The sequence below is a fragment of the Cherax quadricarinatus genome, chromosome 1 (assembly GCF_038502225.1).
Source record: "Cherax quadricarinatus isolate ZL_2023a chromosome 1, ASM3850222v1, whole genome shotgun sequence".
Classification (NCBI taxonomy): Eukaryota; Metazoa; Arthropoda; class Malacostraca; order Decapoda; family Parastacidae; genus Cherax; species Cherax quadricarinatus.
This window is the reverse complement of record NC_091292.1, coordinates 20,465,164-20,483,163: the sequence shown is the minus strand read 5'-3', so window position 1 is coordinate 20,483,163 and position 18,000 is coordinate 20,465,164. Positions and strand designations below refer to the sequence as shown.

The window sequence follows — 18,000 nt, the reverse complement described above, 5'->3', positions numbered from 1 at the left end:
CTTAGTAAACCATTCGCTAGTTTCCTCATACCACTAGACACAGGTATCTTACCACAAGTGGAAAATGGCAAACGTGATACCTATTTATAAATCAACCAATCAGCCTTTTTTCGACTGAAAGAAGGCTGATAAAATTTATAATTGCGGACTAAACTCTAAGCTACATAGAAAAATAACATTTAACCAAAGAATCCCAGCGCGTTGTGTACATGGTTTTCAGTATGGCCTTTGAGAGAACTATACAGGAGACTGTTGAGGAAAATAACACTGAATAGGTGAAGAAATTATCACCTGTTGCACGTGTCTTGCATATCTACTTGTCAGTATTTTGTAACTATTATATTCACAAATTTTCTCCTGGATCGAGGCATAGTTGACGGATAAAGAAAGTGTGCATAAATGGGGAGAAAAGCGAGGACCCATTCATTATCAGGGGTGTTTACAATATACATAATATACAGACGAGGGAATAAAAAGTAATATAAGCAATTTTACCGATGGCAAAAAATAGGCCATCAAATAGATTCTGATGAGGACACAATAGAACAACCTAGACAGGTCGATGTTGTGGTTAGAAATGGTAGACGCAGTTTAATGTATATAGTAAAAGGACACAAGTGCAACTAATGTGACATTTATTGTGGCAACGTTTCGCTCTCCAGGAGCTTTATCAAGCCATTACAAACAATACATGGACACAGAGGGTATATAAAGGCTCTGAGTGAGGTGCAATACTAGTGAGGTACCATTTCGATGTTCACTAGTGGTGGTAGTAGTAGTAGTAGTAGTAGTAGTAGTAGTAGTAGTAGTAGTAGTAGTAGTAGTAGTAGTAGTAGTAACAATAATAATACAATATGGAAGAGCAAATAATTCGTACATGAGTAAAAGGATATAAAAGCTACGTAGGTGAAACAGCAAGAAACCTCGACACCCGCCTCAATGAACACATTTACTCATGTAGGAACGACAACTTAAACAACGCCTGTGTACAACACCGAAATTCCACCAATCATCTCATGAAATTCAGAGACGCCCAATTAGTGATCAAAGAAACTAATTTCCGCACACGCAAGTGCCTTGATTCAGCACTGATCGCTGTTTCGAATACAACAAAACAACGGCAGCTTCACCATCTCCTCCTGAAAACAGTAAACCCTGCCATCACACAGTCTCTCCTGTTATACTACACAAGCACATTACAGAGAGTGAACACCGAAAAAACCTGCCTCTTTCCAGTCTATATTTGTCCAACCTATTTTTATGTTACCCAAGTAATAGCTTTTATATCCTTTTACTCATGTACGAATTATTTGCTCTTCCATATTGTATTATTTTTGTTACTACTACTACCACCACTAGTGAACATCGAAATGTTACCTCACTAGTATTGCACCTCACTCAGAGCCTTTATATACCCTCTGTGTCCATGTATTGTTTGTAATGGCTTGATAAAGCTCCTGGAGAGCGAAACGTTGCCACAATAAATGTCACATTAGTTGCACTTGTGTCCTTTTACTTTACATATTGTCGGTAATTCTACCAACTTTATTACAGTTTAATGTAAACAAATGTAAGGCTCTATTCTGGGGAACAGAAAACTATGTTACCTCTAAACTCGACAGTGTAGATCTGAACCAAATTGAATGAGAAAAAAAGACTTAGCAGTAATCTCCAGTAAGTGTTCGCAGTAAAGCTAATAGAATTCCTAGCATACAGAAGAAAGTATCAGTAGCGTGGTGACCTGTATCATGTTAGGACGTACCTTGTGAACTCTCTGAACGGAACCAACGATTCTCTCCACAGAGCAGCTATATCATCAGGTTAAGGAGTTGAAGGATGGAGGAGAGATACTGCGTCTGACTGAGGAAAACAAGCGGTTTCTTGACAATCATTCTGTTGGCGATGAACGAAGCTTGACAGTAGTTGGGCAAGAAGGAAGGAAGCTGAAGATCAAGAGGAAAGATGGCGATGTGGAAACGATGAAAATACAGGAGACTGCTGTATAAAACACTCCGCGCTGCCTGATAAATGAGAGTAGACTACTGGGAACGACATGAACTACACCAGGGAAGCTACTTGCTGGGACAGTCAAATTAGGTTTATGTTTAAGACTTTCTGCTTAAAGGGTAGGAGGAGGAGAGACAGGGTTTGCTTTATTGAGGTTGGGATGAAGATACTGTTAGCCGTCTTGACAACACCATGAATAAAAATGGGATCAATCCTATTATCTGCCTCAGTGGTGGAGGTAATGGTGTTGGTAAGGGTAGAAGTGAGGATTTGGTTATCAGGTACAGGGCAGCAATAGAAAATTAGGAAGGGAAAGCGTCCTGTAATAAGTGGCATTTCGCCGAGAAATGAAATTGGAAGTGAATGATTGTCCAGTGCAACTGGCGTCAATTGCTGCCTGAACATACACGGAGGATATTGCATTACAACAACTGGGACCACTTCTACGGCAGAAATAACGTACATGCTGGAGATGGGGTTCTGGGGCGAAGGTATTGGCTAGTTCAATGGAGGGAACTGTTGGGGTTTTAAACTAAGAGGTATTTTTTGTGGGAAAATAATGAAATATGGTAAAACAGAATTAAAGAGTGTGTACTCTCAGACTTCCGATGTTGTAAGTTTTGGGGGGATACCAGTTGAAGGCAGAATGAGGTAGCAATATTGGTTAATATTGAAAAATCGTGTGGCATTAGGTGACAAGGGCAACAACATAAATATTGGAGCAGCAGGGATGAACAGAGGAAACTGAGGAAACTTTCTCAATTTGTTCTAAACAAATACTTGTAGCGCAAGAAACAAGATGGACGAGATGAGTCGCATGTGAGGGTAATATTGATGTATTTCCAATAATTGAGACGTGGTTTAATTTGAAGAATCGGGACGTCCTTGCTGAATACTACATTTAGACTTTCAAGTTGTTCCATGTTTATAGAAATAACCGAGTGGTGGTGGTGGTGGTGGTGGTGGCGGCGGCACTATATGTCCGAGAACACTAACTGCTGCATAAAAAACGGGTATAAAGACCTAAGGAAAGCAGAGTCAGTGTGGATAGAATTTTCAGAGGGACATAAAAAATTGATTTTAGGTGTGATATACCGTCCCCCAAACTTAGATACGGACCAAGGGAGACTACTATGGGAAGAAATTGTAAAGGCCACAAGGCACAATAATGTAGTAATTCTAGGAGACTAACCTTAGTCATATTGATTGGAATTTCTTAACTGGGAATTTAGAATCAAACTACTTCTTAGAAGTAGTTCAGGATTGTTTTTTGAAGCAGTTTGCGATACAGCCTACAAGGGGAAATAACCTTCTTGACTTGGTTTTGGCAAACAAGGAAACTTGTTAATGGAAGTATGATAGTAGGGATAATTCAGTACTGGTCCCAGATTTTCGCTTAGCAGATTACAATGGGCTTAGAGAGCACTTATCTGTGGACTGGGGTAACGCAGAGAGCTATCAATATGACAACTTTCTTAATACAAGCTGTCCAAAGGACATTTATCCCATACAAGGAAATTAGATCGAATAGAAATGACTCCAAATGGATGAATAATAGGCTCAAACATCTTTTAAGACAAAAAAGGAATTTATAGGCGTATCAAAAGAGGCGAGGGTCATCTTATGAATCGGTATATTGGCATTAAGAGGGGCGTTAAAAAGGGGATAATTATTATTATAATCAAAAAGAAGCGCTAAGCCACAAGGGCTATACAACAAAATGGGGATAAGAAAAGCTAAACGGGACTATGAAATTGAAGTTGCTAGGGATTCGAAAACCCATAAGTTTTTTCCAGGTTTATAGAACAAAAGTTAGAGATAACATAGGTCCCCTTAAAAATAACTCTGGGCATCTCACTGACAAGGAGAATGAAATGTGCTCTATTCTTAATTATTTTCTCTCGGTTTTCACTCAGGAAGACACTAACAATATCCCAGTAATTAATTTTTATAGTGGGCCTGATGATGATAAATTATGCAGTATCACTCACTACCGAATTGGTTATGAAACAAATAGACCGGTTAAAGCAAAATAAACCCCCGGGCCCTGATGAACTTTTGTCGAGGGTTCTTAGAGAGTGTAAAATGGAACTTTGTGAACCATTGACTAATATTTTGAATATTCCTCTTCCAACAGGTGTAGTGTCTGATATGTGGAAGATGGCTAATGCAATTCCTATTTTTAAAGCAGGGGTCAAGTCGTTACCGTCAAATTACCGCCCAATAAGCCTAACCTCAATTGTAGGCAAATTACTAGTCAATTATAGCTGACAATTTAAGATGCCATCTCGATAAGCACAGCTTGATTAATGATGCTCAGCATGGATTCACGAGGGGCCGTCCCTGCCTAACTAATTTATTAACCTTCTTCAGTAAAGATTTTGAGGCCGTTGATCACGATAAAGAATTCGATATTGTTTATTAAGATTTTAGTACCGCACCAGAGACTGACCAAGAGGACAAGACTGAAGTACATAAATGGAAGACAAGAGTTAATAAAGGGGAAATAAAATGCTGAAAACGTCTATCCAAGACAGGACTCTCAGCAACGCGTTTAAGGCGAAACAAATTAGATTTACAAAAAGATACGATTAAGGAGATAAATGGTTCAGAGAAACAACAGGATGAAGAATTGATTAGAATATAACCCACTAGTGTGGTGATGAGAATAAGAATAAACATTGGGTGGTCATGGAAATATGTCAATTGTTCTAGAAGTGGGGAAGCTCTGTCTTGGAATACTAAACATCCTGTTAGGTAAGACACATATGCAACAGTTACGTATCTATTTCGAAACGTTTCGCCTACACAGTAGGCTTCTTCAGTCGAGTACAGAAAAGCTGATAGAAGCAGAAGAGACTTGAAGACGATGTAATCAGTCCATCACCCTTAAAGTTTTGAGGTGGTCAGTCCCTCAGTCTGGAGAAGAGCATTGTTCCGTAGTCTGAAACAATTGTTTCAGACTACGGAACAATTGTTTCAGACTACGGAACAATGCTCTTCTCCAGACTGAGGGACTGACCACCTCAAAACTTTAAGGGTGATGGACTGATTACATCGTCTTCAAGTCTCTTCTGCTTCTATCAACTTTTCTGTACTCGACTGAAGAAGCCTACTGTGTAGGCGAAACGTTTCGAAATAAAGATACCTAACTGTTGCATATGTGTCTTACCTAACAGCCTGTCGGTATTTTATACCATTTTAATGTTCATGGAGCCTTATATAGCGCCAGGAGGTGAGACGTAGGGTCATCGCAAGATTGAGACCCGTGCCAGGTCTTGGCGAACATTATACATACATACAGACGTAGGTCACTAGTAGAGGTAAGAACGTAGACGTTGGGAGGTCAGGTATTTTATACCATTTTGATGTTCACTAAACATCCTCATGTCGGTATTTCTAAAAGAAGCCCTTCCTGGTAGGAGCTTAAATTATATACATCCATCTGTCATTTTAGATAGAAATTAAAGGAATTTCTGTGTATCTGATCTGCAGGTGGGTGCGCGTGCTGTCATTCAACTGATGAAAGTAGAAAGGCTGGGGAGGCGATACAGCGTTTTGATATAGAGGCTTCTCAGATAATTATGAATCACAGGACTGCTGCTAGAGAGATAAGGGACCCAATTGATGAAACTATTTCATGGTGTATAGGCGTCAGGATAGTCTGAGTACCGTCGTGGTATACAATTTAATCATAAGAAATGTTGGGGAAAGAATCTTTGTTGTGGAAACGTTTCGCCGGCCAGTGGCTTCCTCAGTCAAAAGTGAGAAAGGTTTCAAGACCAGTCCTTCAGCCTGTAGTATATGTGATCAGTCCAACAGACTATGGAACAATACTCTTCTCCAGACTGAGGGACTGACCACCTCAAAACTTCAAGGGTGATGGACTGATTACATCGTCTTCAATCTTCTGCTTCTATCAACTTTTCTGTACTCGACTGAAGAAGCCTACTGTGTAGGCATATGATTTTTTATTTAAGCGATTAGTCAGGAATTGCTTTTGATAATGTGTCGTGGAGGAATGGAACAAACTCCCGAGATCCTTGGGTGGCTTTAAAAAGTTGGACAGGTACGCGAGTGGTGTGAATCACGTCTACCTGGTCAGCAATATAAACTATGAACACTGTCGGGCTTTAAACTGATCATTGTGGAACGCGACCTCTGTATGACCCTTGTGGGCTTAGCGCTTAAGTTTTTTTTTTTTTGCACAGGATTTAACAAGGAAAATAAAAATTAAATAAATAAATATTGTTAATCACCACTTGTGACTGGTCCCCCATTCTGACTACCCCCATTTATGCAAACGCTGCTTCGAGTGAATATTAAAACTAAAATACCGACAGGTTGTTAGGCAAGACAAATGCAACAGTTAGGTATCTATTTCGAAACGTTTCGCCTACACAGTAGGCTTCTTCAGTCGAGTACAGAAAAGTTGGTAGAAGCAGAAGAGATGTGAAGACCACGTACAGTCCAAGATACCTAACTTGCATATGTGTCACCTAACAAACGCTGCTTTATACTAGTCAGATAACCCTCGATCCACGAGATGCCATGTTCTACAACGGTCCATTGTGTCGTACTCTTTCAAAAGCCTTATTATAATTCACAAAGCTATCATACTCTTTGGCATAAACCTTGATAACAGATACCGACAACTGGTAAAAAACACTTATGTACAGTTCAGGACATTTATTAAAGGGTTTAAAAAGACACTTAAGCAAACACTAGGACGTACTTATTAGAAAATGTTTCGGTCCTGGGATCCTGATCAAGGTAAACCACGGTTAAGGTTTTTCTAAACCATTATACTGCTTGTTAGGTAAAAGGACACGTGCAAAATGTTGGGTACTTTGCCTAAAATTTTGTCGGTAATTCTACCATTATTATAAAAACATAAGAGGAACACTGCAGTAGGCCTACTGGCCCATACTAGACATGTCTTTTTGTAAACCAACCATTCCCACCCACCCATTTGTTCAACATTTTCTTAGAGTTACCAAGAATTTGCTTCAGTACCTCAGGTACTGAACATCTTGTTGTTTCAGACTTTACATAAGAACATAAGAAAGGAGGAACACTGCAGCAGGCCTGTTCTTATGTTCTTCTCCAGGCTGAGGGACTGACAATCTCAAATCTAAGTCTTCCAGGGTGATGGACTGATTACATCTTCACATCTCCATTGCTCCTGCCTATTTTCTTTACTCGACTAAAGAACGGTCCATTTGACTAAAGAAGCCTATTCTGTGGGCGAAACGTTTCGGATTAAAGATGCCTAACTGCAGCCTGTCTTGCTTAGCTTCTATTATCCTACCAGTACTTACCTACATCTTTTCTGGTGTATAAACCTTGGTAATAAATACCGACAAGTTGGTTTAGAAAGACACGTAAGCAAACACTGACATATTTATTAGAAAACGTTTTCTAATAAATATGTCAGTGTTTGAACATTAAAATGGTATAAAATACCAACATGTCAGTGTTTGCTTACGTGTCTTTCTAAACCAACATGTAAAGTAAAAGGTTGAACATTAAAATGGTATAAAATACCGACAGGTTGTTAGGTAAGACACATATGCAACAGTTAGGTATCTTTATTATGAAACGTTTTGCCTACACAGTAGGCTTCTTCAGTCAAGTACAGAAAAGTTGATAGAAGCAGAAGATACTTGAAGACGATGTAATCAGTCCATCACCCTTAAAGTTTTGAGGTGGTCAGTCCCTCAGTCTGGAGAAGAGCATTGTTCCATAGTATGAAACAATATTGTTTCATACTATGGAACAATGCTCTTCTCCAGACTGAGGGACTGACCACCTCAAAACTTTAAGGGTGATGGACTGATTACATCGTCTTCAAGTATCTTCTGCTTCTATCAACTTTTCTGTACTTGACTGAAGAAGCCTACTGTGTAGGCAAAACGTTTCATAATAAAGATACCTAACTGTTGCATATGTGTCTTACCTAACAAAGTAAAAGGTTAACGCTGGTGGTTAACGCTCTCGCTTCACACGGCGAGGGCCTGGGTTCGATTCCCAGCCAGAGTATAAACATTGGGCGTGTTTCTTTCCACCTGATAAATTAGACACATGTGCAACTCTTGGGTATCTTTATTGAGGAAACGTTTCGCCACACAGTGGCTTCATCAGTCCATACGTAGGAGAAACTTGAAGAACAGGAGAAGAATGAGGTAATCAGTCCCTCAACCTTGAGTCGATGTGTTCAGTCCATCAACCTTGAATAGAAAAGAGTTGCACATGTGTCTAATTTATCAACATGTCGGTTCTCTGAACCATTCATCTACAAATTCTTTCCACCTGTTGTCTATGTTCACCCATCAGTAAAATGGGTACCTGGGTGTTAGTAGACTGGTGTGGGTCGCATCCTGGGACACTGACCTAATTTGCCCGAGATGCTCAGCATAACAAGTGGCTTTCTATGTAGTAGTATGTCATTGTTGTCAGCTAGGGCTGTATACCATGTACATGTACTTGTAGTAAATAAAGATTATTATTATTATTTATTGTGGCAACGTTTCGCTCTCCAGGAGCTTTATCAAGCCATTGGCTTGATAAAGCTCCTGGAGAGCGAAACGTTGCCACAATAAATGTCACGTTAGTTGCACTTGTGTCCTTTTACTTTACATGTTGTCGGTAATTCTACCAACTTTATTACTAAACCAACATCTTTTCTAAATCTAAATTTATCTAATTTAAATCCGTTATTACTGGGTCTTACTTGCTTCGTTATCCACTGCCTCAAATACTTTACTTAAGTACGGCATACACCAGAGTTGATAAAAGAGACGTGTGCAACATTTGGGTATCTATTTTGGAAAAAATTCGCAAAGCAGTATCTTCTTTAGCCCAATGCATTGAACTAAAAAGCCACTGCGTGGCGAAATGTTTCCAAGAGAAAGATACCTAAATGTTGCACAAGTTTCTCATTTATTAGCCTGTCAGCTTTATAAGCCATCTATTCAAATATGCCAGAGTACATACCAGTCGAAGAGAGTCCAAGTATAGCCGTAGGGTCGTCCAGATCGCCGTCGACGCACAAGTCTTCGGCCTTCACCTCTATCTCCTGCTTGGTAGTAATCATGTCAGTTGTCCGGCTCATACTCGCCTTGTATTCGGTCATCCTCGAGTGGAAAGCGGAGGGCCGCCTCTCGGTCGCACTTCCTAGGTAGATGCTGCTAGAACTGTCCGCCATGTTCAACAATCGTGACAGAAATCCCTGTATAGTGGTTAAATGGTCACCGACCTTTAGCACTATCAAATCATTATTGAACCATTGCTAACATAGAATTAATGTATTATTGAACCATTACATCACAAGTTATTAATCGACATCCATAACACTAACTACTTTTAAGTGCGAGTAATTTCACGGATCAACACTAAAGCCAGTCGGCCAGGTTGAGCAATCGCGCGTCACCAGTACGGTCCGGGTTGACACTAAACAGTCAGGTCAGCCGTCACAGGCAGACAACTGAGGATTGACAGTCACAGGCGACCAGACCCAAAATTTGACCCTCCTCATCCCCCCCCATAATGACCTCACTGTCCCTCCATTGGCCAACTACTCAATCCTCCCCCAGTGACCATCCGCCCCCAGCGTTACCATCCCACCTCCTCAGCCAGTGTACTCTCTCAACTCCCACTTATGTGTTAAGTCAGGTCAAGACTGCAGCCTTTATTGTAATAATAATAGCTGCAAAATTACCGATAACATGATAGGTAAAAGGACACAAATGCAACTAATGAGACGTTTTATTGTGGCAACGTTTCGCTCACCAGGAGCTTTGTCAATTATTATTATTATAACCAAAAGAAGCGCTAAGCCACAAGGGCTATACAGCAGGAGCTTTGTCAAGCTTGACAGGATTTGACAAAACTCCTGGAGAGCCAAATGTTGCCACAGCAAAATGTCACATTAGTTGTACTTGTATCCTCTTGCATCATTTATCGTTCTTTTTTATAAACTCTAGCCATAACAAGACTATTTGAGTCATCATTGAGTCAGTGTATTTGTATAAATTGTTTAGAAAGATGAGTGAGGTAATCAGTCCCTCAGCCTTGAGTCGATGTGTTCAGTCTATCAGTCTTGATAAACGTACGTTGATGCTTCAACACATCCTTGTTCATCATTTCTCTTATTTGTACTCAAAGTTAATAAAAGTGATTAGCAATTTGAACAAACATTTGTTAATATTATTATTATTTAATAATAATTAATACTTATTTCTACATGTACAACGTATATAGACCTAGCTGACATCAATGACATAATACTACATAGAAAGCCCCTTGTTAAGCAAATCATTCTGGGCAAATTATGTTATTTTTGTCCCCAGGATGCGACCCACATCAGTCGACTAACACCTAGGTACCTATTTACTGCTAGGTGAGCAGGGACAGCAGGTGTCTTAAGGAAACACGCCCCAATGTTTCTATCCGTACCGGGGATCGAACCATTCACCTCAGTGTGTTAACTGAGTGTGCTATCAACTGAGCTACAGAACACCTTAAGGCCTACTGACCTATGCTAGACACGTACTATTCACAACCATCTACTCCCATTCATGTAACTATCCTATCTGTTTTTATAGTTACCGAAAAATCTGCCATCAATGAACTGTACTTGGTGGATCGTTGTTTACAACTGCGCGAGAGCACATGTACACTCAAGCAAGTCCCCCCCCCCCACACACACAGCCTGAGGGATAAAATAACTACGTACGTAATACCGAGAGATAAATGGCATAAAATTCTAAGACGATGGAAAAATACACAAATGTAATATAACTCGGTCCTTTATTGACTACGTCTCGTCCACATAGTGAGCTTTATCAAGTCACAGAGTATATGAATATATATAGAATAGAGATGTTGGGAAGGCTGGATCTGAGATGAACCTGTACAGGATATGCAAGTAGGTATGTTATGTAGTGTAACGGTGTAGTAGTTCCCTGGCAAGGGGTTCGGCTATGTTGAAAAAGTTGTTGTCCTAGGTGAAATTGTTAAATATACAGATGAGTGATGAATCAAAGATCCTGCGACACTGAGTCTTTTTCCCTGGAGATGAGTCTTGCGTCTCTGTAGTTGATTAAATAGTTGTGGAAGTTTCGGTGTAGACTACAGGCATTCCTCAAATTGTCCATTCTGCCTGCATATTGGAGGTCTCGATGTCCCGTCCACGTATAAGTGGTTGCAGTCGTTGCAAGGGATTATGTATACATCTGCAGAGGATTAAACCTGGTGGTGTCTCTTACTGGTGATGTGTCTGATGGTGGTGGATGTGGAGGTAGATACTCAGACTGTGTGATGAATGGTTTGAAAAACCGACAAGTTGAAGATTGAGACACTTATGCAGCATATGGATATCTTTATTCAGGAAACGTTTCGCCACACAGTGGCTTCATCAGTCCAATACAAAGAGGAAGGCGTAAGGAGAGGAGGAGTATGAGGTAATCAGTCCCTCAGCCTGGAGTCGATGTGTTCAGTCCATCAGTCTTGTAGAATGTACAGCATAGGGCCGTAGACGTGGCTGTACATTCTACAAGACTGATGGACTGAACACATCGACTCCAGGCTGAGGGACTGATTACCTCATTCTCCTCCTCTCCTTACGCCTTCCTCTTTGTATTGGACTGATGAAGCCACTGTGTGGCGAAACGTTTCCTGAATAAAGATATCCATATGCTGCATAAGTGTCTCAATCTTCAACTTGTCGGTTTTTCAAACCATTCATCACAACTGTCAGACACTGCAGCATCATGGGATCTTGTTACAAAGAATTCTTCAACACTTGTTCAACCTTTGGACGAAGACCTACTTCGACTAGTGGATGGTACCACTATGACCCCGCCTCCGCCTGCTTCACCTCACCTCACTACAGTATATAGCCACGTCTACGGCCCTATGCTGTACATTCTACAAGACTGATGGACTGAACACATCGACTCCAGGCTGAGGGACTGATTACCGCATACTCCTCCTCTCCTTACGCCTTCCTCTTTGTATTTGACTGATGAAGCCACTGTGTGGCGAAACGTTTCCTGAATAAAGATTCCCATATGCTGCGTAAGTGTCTCAATCTTCCACTCAGACTGTGGTACTGGAATAGATGGCGGATACATGTTAGACACCGGGGTTGGTGGGGAGGACTTCGTATCTCGTCTCGATTACAATCAAGGGGGAAGCGCTAAATCCGTAGGATTATACAGCGTCTGTTGGGGGGATGTGGAAGGTATTCAGGCTTAATTCGGGAACTGGAGCACAGATTCAATGCCCTAGATAAAGAGCCCCTCACCAGCATCAAATTATTATTATTATTATAATCAAAAAGAAGCGCTAAGCCACAAGGGCTATACAGCGCTGCAGGGTAGGGAAGGAAGCAAGGGAATTGGATGGCAGGAGGGAGGGGGGATGATCAGCAGGTTACAGAAAACAGCGGGGCAGGGGATAGTACGGGGGTAGAGGGTAGCAAGAGATACAAGTAGAAAGGGCTGAAAGTATCAGAATTTGTGAAGTAAGTCAGTCGTTGTCAAAAAGTCAATAAGAGAGTCCGGATGAAAGGTGGGTCCATCAGCGAGAAGGGAAGGTAAAGAGAGAGCAGCGGGGCGAAGACGACGACAGAGGTAAATTCTGCGTGCTCGTTGATAAAGTGGGCAGTCCAACAGAATGTGGCTGACTGATAATGGAGCTTGGCAATTCTCACAGAGAGGAGCAAGACGCCTCTCCATGAGATATCCATGAGTAAGACGAGTATGGCCAATGCGAAGACGGGAGAGAGTAGTCTCCCAACCTCGACACTGGTGATAAGAAGACGGCCAGTAACCTATACTCGGTTTAATAGACTGAAGTTTGTTGCCGAGCATAGTAGACCAACGTTGTTGCCAACGGGTGTGAAGGTGGGAAGATATTACAGCAAAATAGTCCGTACATGGAATACCTCTACATGAAACTGGTAGGTCATGTACTGCTGACCGCGCAGCAGTGTCTGCCTGTTCATTGCCCTGTACGTCAACATGACCAGGGACCCAACAAAAAACAATATCTTTATGCTTAGTAAAGATGCGGCGTAGCCAAAGTTGGATACGGAGGACTAAGGGGTGAGGTGTATCAAATTTTTGTATAGCCTGTAAAGCACTAAGGGAGTCTGAGACAACCACAAATGATGACACAGGCATAGATGCAATACGGATAAGTGCTGTAAGGATGGCATATAATTCAGCAGTAAAAATACTAGCTGAAGATAGTAAATGCCCTTGTACGACGCTGTCCGGAAACACTGCTGCGAATCCTACGCCGTCAGAAGACTTAGAGCCATCTGTGTACACAGCAATGGCATGAGAATGAGAGTGAAAGTGGTCAAGAAAAAGAGAGCGGGAAGCGACCGTAGACAGTTGGGCTTTCGAGCAAGGGAGGGAGAAAGAACAGACTCGAACAGCTGGGACCTCCCAGGGGGGTAGGGAAAAGTGAGATGCTACATGTACATAGAAAGGTGGTAGTTGAAGAGAAGACAAGAGCGAATGAAGGCGAAGAGAGAAGGGACGGAGTAAGCAGGGGCGGCGAACAAATAAAGAATGTCTACTAATATCAGTGACCATTCTATAAATGGAAGGATTGCGGAGATCATGAGAGCGTACATAGTAGCGCAGGCAATGGGCATCACGGCGATCGGATAAGGATGGAACGTTCGCTTCTGCATAGAGGCTTTCGACAGGGGAAGAGCGAAAAGCACCAAGGCAGAAACGTAATCCTTGGTGATGAATGGGGTTAAGGCTAGAGAGAGTAGCAGGAGATGCCGCTGAATAGATCTGGTCACCATAATCAAGTTTCGATAAAATAAGGGTGGAATGTAGGTGAAGGAGGGTTCGACGATCAGCTCCCCACGAAAGATGAGCAAGGGTTTTAAGAAGGTTCAGCCGGCTGTGACAAGTTGCCTTCAGAGAGGTAATGTGAGGTTTCCAGGATAACCTACGATCAAAGAGGAGGCCCAGAAACTTGACTGTATCACGTTCAGGGATACGTGAGCCATAGAGGTACAAAGGATGATCAGAGATGACAGAGCGTCTAGTGAAAGTGATTTGGTGGGTTTTAGTGCTGGAAAATTTAAACCCATGTGTGGTGGCCCAATTGGAAACACGGTCGACTGCATGCTGGAGAGAAACTGTAAGGAGGTGACAGTCAGCGCCTGCACAGGCAATAGCAAAGTCATCAACATAGAGTGATGACCAAATATTTGATGGAAGACTAGAGGCCAAATCATTAATAGCAAGGAGAAAAAGTGTTGTGCTCAGAACACATCCCTGGGGGACACCTTCAGCTTGGACAAAGTCCGGGGAGAGCACATTATTAACCCGAACACGGAAATGCCTGTCAGTTAAAAAGTTCTTAAGGAAGGATGGTAGATTGCCTCGAAGGCCTAAGGAGTGGGCTTGGGCTAAAATATTATACCTCCAAGTTGTGTCATATGCCTTCTCAAGGTCAAAAAATATGGCAATAACTGAGTGGTTATTCGCAAAGGCATTACGAACATACGTATCCAAGCGCAGTAAGGGGTCTATGGTAGAACGTCCCTTACGAAAGCCATATTGACGAGTGGAGAGACTGTTGTGTGTCTCTAAATACCACACTAAACGTCTATTTACTAGACGTTCCATTACTTTGCAAACTGCACTGGTAAGAGCAATGGGACGATAGTGGGAGGTTTCATGTCCCGTAGTGCCTGGTTTGCGGAAAGGGAGAACAATGGCGGATTTCCACAGCTGTGGAAGAACTCCTTGTGACCAAATAAGATTGTAAAGGTGTAATAGGACTGCAAGGGCTGACTGATGTAAATGTTGTAGCATACGAATATGAATGTCGTCGGGCCCAGCTGCCGATGATCGACAAGCTGAGAGTGTTGCCTCCAGTTCTTGAAGTGTAAAAGGCACATTATACTGTTCTTCTCTGAGAGAAGAAAAGTCCAAGGGTGCTAACTCTCTGGCAGACTTTGAGGAAAGAAATGAGGGGCATAGATGGAGTCCCTGAGAAATACGGACCAGATGATTGCCAATTTCATTGGCAACATCTAGTGGGTTTGCTATATCAACACCGGCAACCCGCAGAACAGGAGCCGGGTCAGGAGAATATTTACCACTCAGTTTTCGTACTTTTTTCCAGACTGCACTCATAGAGGAAGCAGAGGTGATGGTGGAGACATAATCTCGCCAGCAAGTGCGTTTAGCGTCACGGATGACACGGCGAGCGATCGCACGCTTCTGTTTAAAATCAAGGAGTCGCTCTGTGGTTCTATTGTACCGGTACCTGCCCCATGCAGCGCGTTTCAAACGTACTGCACGAGCACAAGCAGGAGACCACCAAGGCACGCATTTCTGAGAATGCCTGCCCGAAGTTTGGGGTATAGAATGAGAAGCTGCGGTGAAAACGGAGGACGAGAAGAGGTGTAAAAGCTCATCGATGGAGGACGAAGAAGGAACCTCTTTAAAAACAGTCAGGTGTGAGTAAAGGTTCCAATTTGCCCGATTAAATTGCCAGCGTGGGGTGCGAAGAGGTGGCGAATATGAAGGGGAAGTAAGAATGATTGGGAAATGATCACTGTCATGTAAGTCCGGGAGAACAGACCAAGTAAAGTCTAATGCGGCGGAGGAAGAGCAAACTGAGAGATCGATGCAAGAGAGAGTATGAGTCCGAGGATCAAAATGGGTGTGAGTACCTGTATTTAAAACATGGAGGGGGTGGGTGGCAAGAAAAGCCTCTAACTGAATTCCACGGGAATCACAGTGAGACCCTCCCCAGAGGAAATGGTGGGCATTAAAATCACCAAGTAACAGAATCGGTGGCGGTAATGACGAAACAAGGAAGGCAAAATCCGGAATAGATAATGCCCGAGAAGGAGAGAGATATAAAGAACAGAGCGTATACCACCTATGTAAGTGGATACGGGCTGCTGTGTAATGCAGCGAAGTATGAACAAATAGCTGATGGTACGGAATATCAGTGCGGAGAAGAAGGGCACTTTCATTAAAGGTCCCATCAGGAAAAGGATCTGAAGAATACAATAAATTATAGCCTGAGATGTGAGAAATAACAGCAGAGTGTAATTTTGGTTCCTGTAAGCAAACACCAACAGGGGCAAACTGGGAGAGTAACATCTGAAGCTCACCCCGATTACCCCTGAGGCCGCGTATATTCCACTGTAAAAAGGCCATGATTGGCAATGATACAGATACTTGAAATCCGCAGGTAAGGGTTCCTACGGACTAGAAGGGTTAGAAAAGTCCACATGCGGAGGCAGTGGAAAATGTTCAAGCAGCGAAGGAACGGTGCGCTGTGAAGAAAGGAGTTGCGCAGATGGAGCAGAGGAGAGAGGAAGAGCGGAAGGTGGATCAGTGTCCATTGATGGTTTGGTCTCTGCAATATATTCAGAGATTGCTTCAAGTGTTTCGGAATTCAGAGATGTCGTATGGGAGACAATATTGGGAATGGTAGGGGGAGGATGAGTAAAGATTGGAACTGTATTGGACTGTACCAAGGTAGGGGGGGGGCGAAAGGGTGGAGGGAACTGGAGAAGCGTGGCAGGGGACAGAAGAGACAGGAACCTGGGAGGTGGCAGAAGAGGAAGAAACTTGGGAGGGAACAGGGGAGGAAGGTACATTACGAGGAGGAGGGTGAACCTCTGCACTTGTAACTGAGCCAGTGAGAGGGGAAGAACTAGGGACAGAGACAGGGAGGGTAAAATGAGGAGGTGGAAGATGGGTAGGAGGTGTTACCGGACCTTTTTTTGACTTTTGAGAAGTAGAGGGACGATTGGGAAGAGGTGTCGTACGAGGTCTCGTCGATACTGAGGCTTGTAAGAGAGAACTCGAAGAAGCGAGATTAGACTGAGGCGTTGAAGTAGGGACGTCTGAGCCGAGGACAGCAAAAGGATTAGATACAGGAGTGATTATGGGAGAGGTAACCACAGAGGTGGGTGTAGAAGATGGGATACCAGAAGTGGGGGGACGTTTTGAAACACGGGAATAAGAAACACGTGGGAGTCTCCCTTGGAGGCGGAGATGAGAAACTGCCATGGCATAAGGGAGACCTTCTGTCTCTTTGAGGTAACGGATTTCCCGCTCGTTTAAATAGACCTGACAACGGCGAGAGTACGAAGGGTGAGCCTCATGACAGTTAAGGCAAGAGGGAGATCGATTGCAAGACGTATTAGAATGGTCATCGGCACCACAGACTGGGCATTCGGCGATAGATCTGCAATATTTCGCTGGATGGCCAAATCGCCAGCAATTTCTACACTGTTGTGGTGTAGGGATCACCTTTCGAACTTGTAACCGATGTCCTGCTATATAAACGGAGGATGGGAGTTCTCGGCTGTCAAAAGTTAAACGAGCCACATTGCTAGGGTATCGTCTCCGCCCACGGGCAGGAAGAACGTAAGTGTCTACCTTGAGGATTGGGAGATCTTGGAGTTCCAGCTGTTCTAGAATGTCGGTGCCACATGTCTGGAAATTTTGTTGAACTATGGTATGGGGCAGAATAACGGTACCACTACAAGAATTGAGGGAATGATGTTTTTCAAGGGTGACAGGAACAGTATCTATATGGGTAAGACGAGAGAGCTCACGAGCCTGGGTAGCATTCTGTACGGTAATGATGCGCGTACCGCTCTTAAGAGCATGAAAAGAAATATCTTTACCAACATGGCGTAGGAGTGCCTTGCCAATACTATGGTCAGAAAGATAGGCAGTAGAGGAAGTTGGTCGTAAAGTGAAGAATTTAGTCCACTGTTCAGTCTGAAACTGAGCGTGGAAAGGTAGTGAAGGACGTGTCGATCGTTTCTGAGAAGAACGAGAAGGTGAAGGTGGAGAGGTATCATCAGCAGGTAATTGTCGTTGACGTTTAGGCGTGGGACCAGAGTTGGTCCGACGTGGAACGGGTCGGCGATTTGAAAATTGCCGCACCGTAGAGGGAGAGGCCGGAAGCATAGTC

The 18,000-nt window shown here is 42.8% G+C and overlaps 1 protein-coding gene across 2 annotated transcripts in view; it reads right to left on the bottom strand.

The window, feature by feature from the left end:
• LOC138855133 (uncharacterized) overlaps positions 1 to 9,496 on the bottom strand; it is a 31,897-nt gene extending 22,401 nt beyond the window's left edge. The window contains exons 1-2 of one of the 2 annotated variants that reach the window (XM_070102631.1): positions 9,368 to 9,491; positions 9,004 to 9,238 (exon numbers count right to left, since the gene is read on the bottom strand). In XM_070102631.1, coding sequence (XP_069958732.1) covers positions 9,004 to 9,214 — 211 coding nt within the window. In that variant the 5' untranslated portion in view covers positions 9,215 to 9,238; positions 9,368 to 9,491. Of the gene's footprint in view, positions 1 to 9,003 lie in introns of both variants that reach the window. The other variant, XM_070102576.1, reaches the window with a different exon arrangement.
• Between the last annotated feature and the right edge of the window lie 8,504 nt (positions 9,497 to 18,000).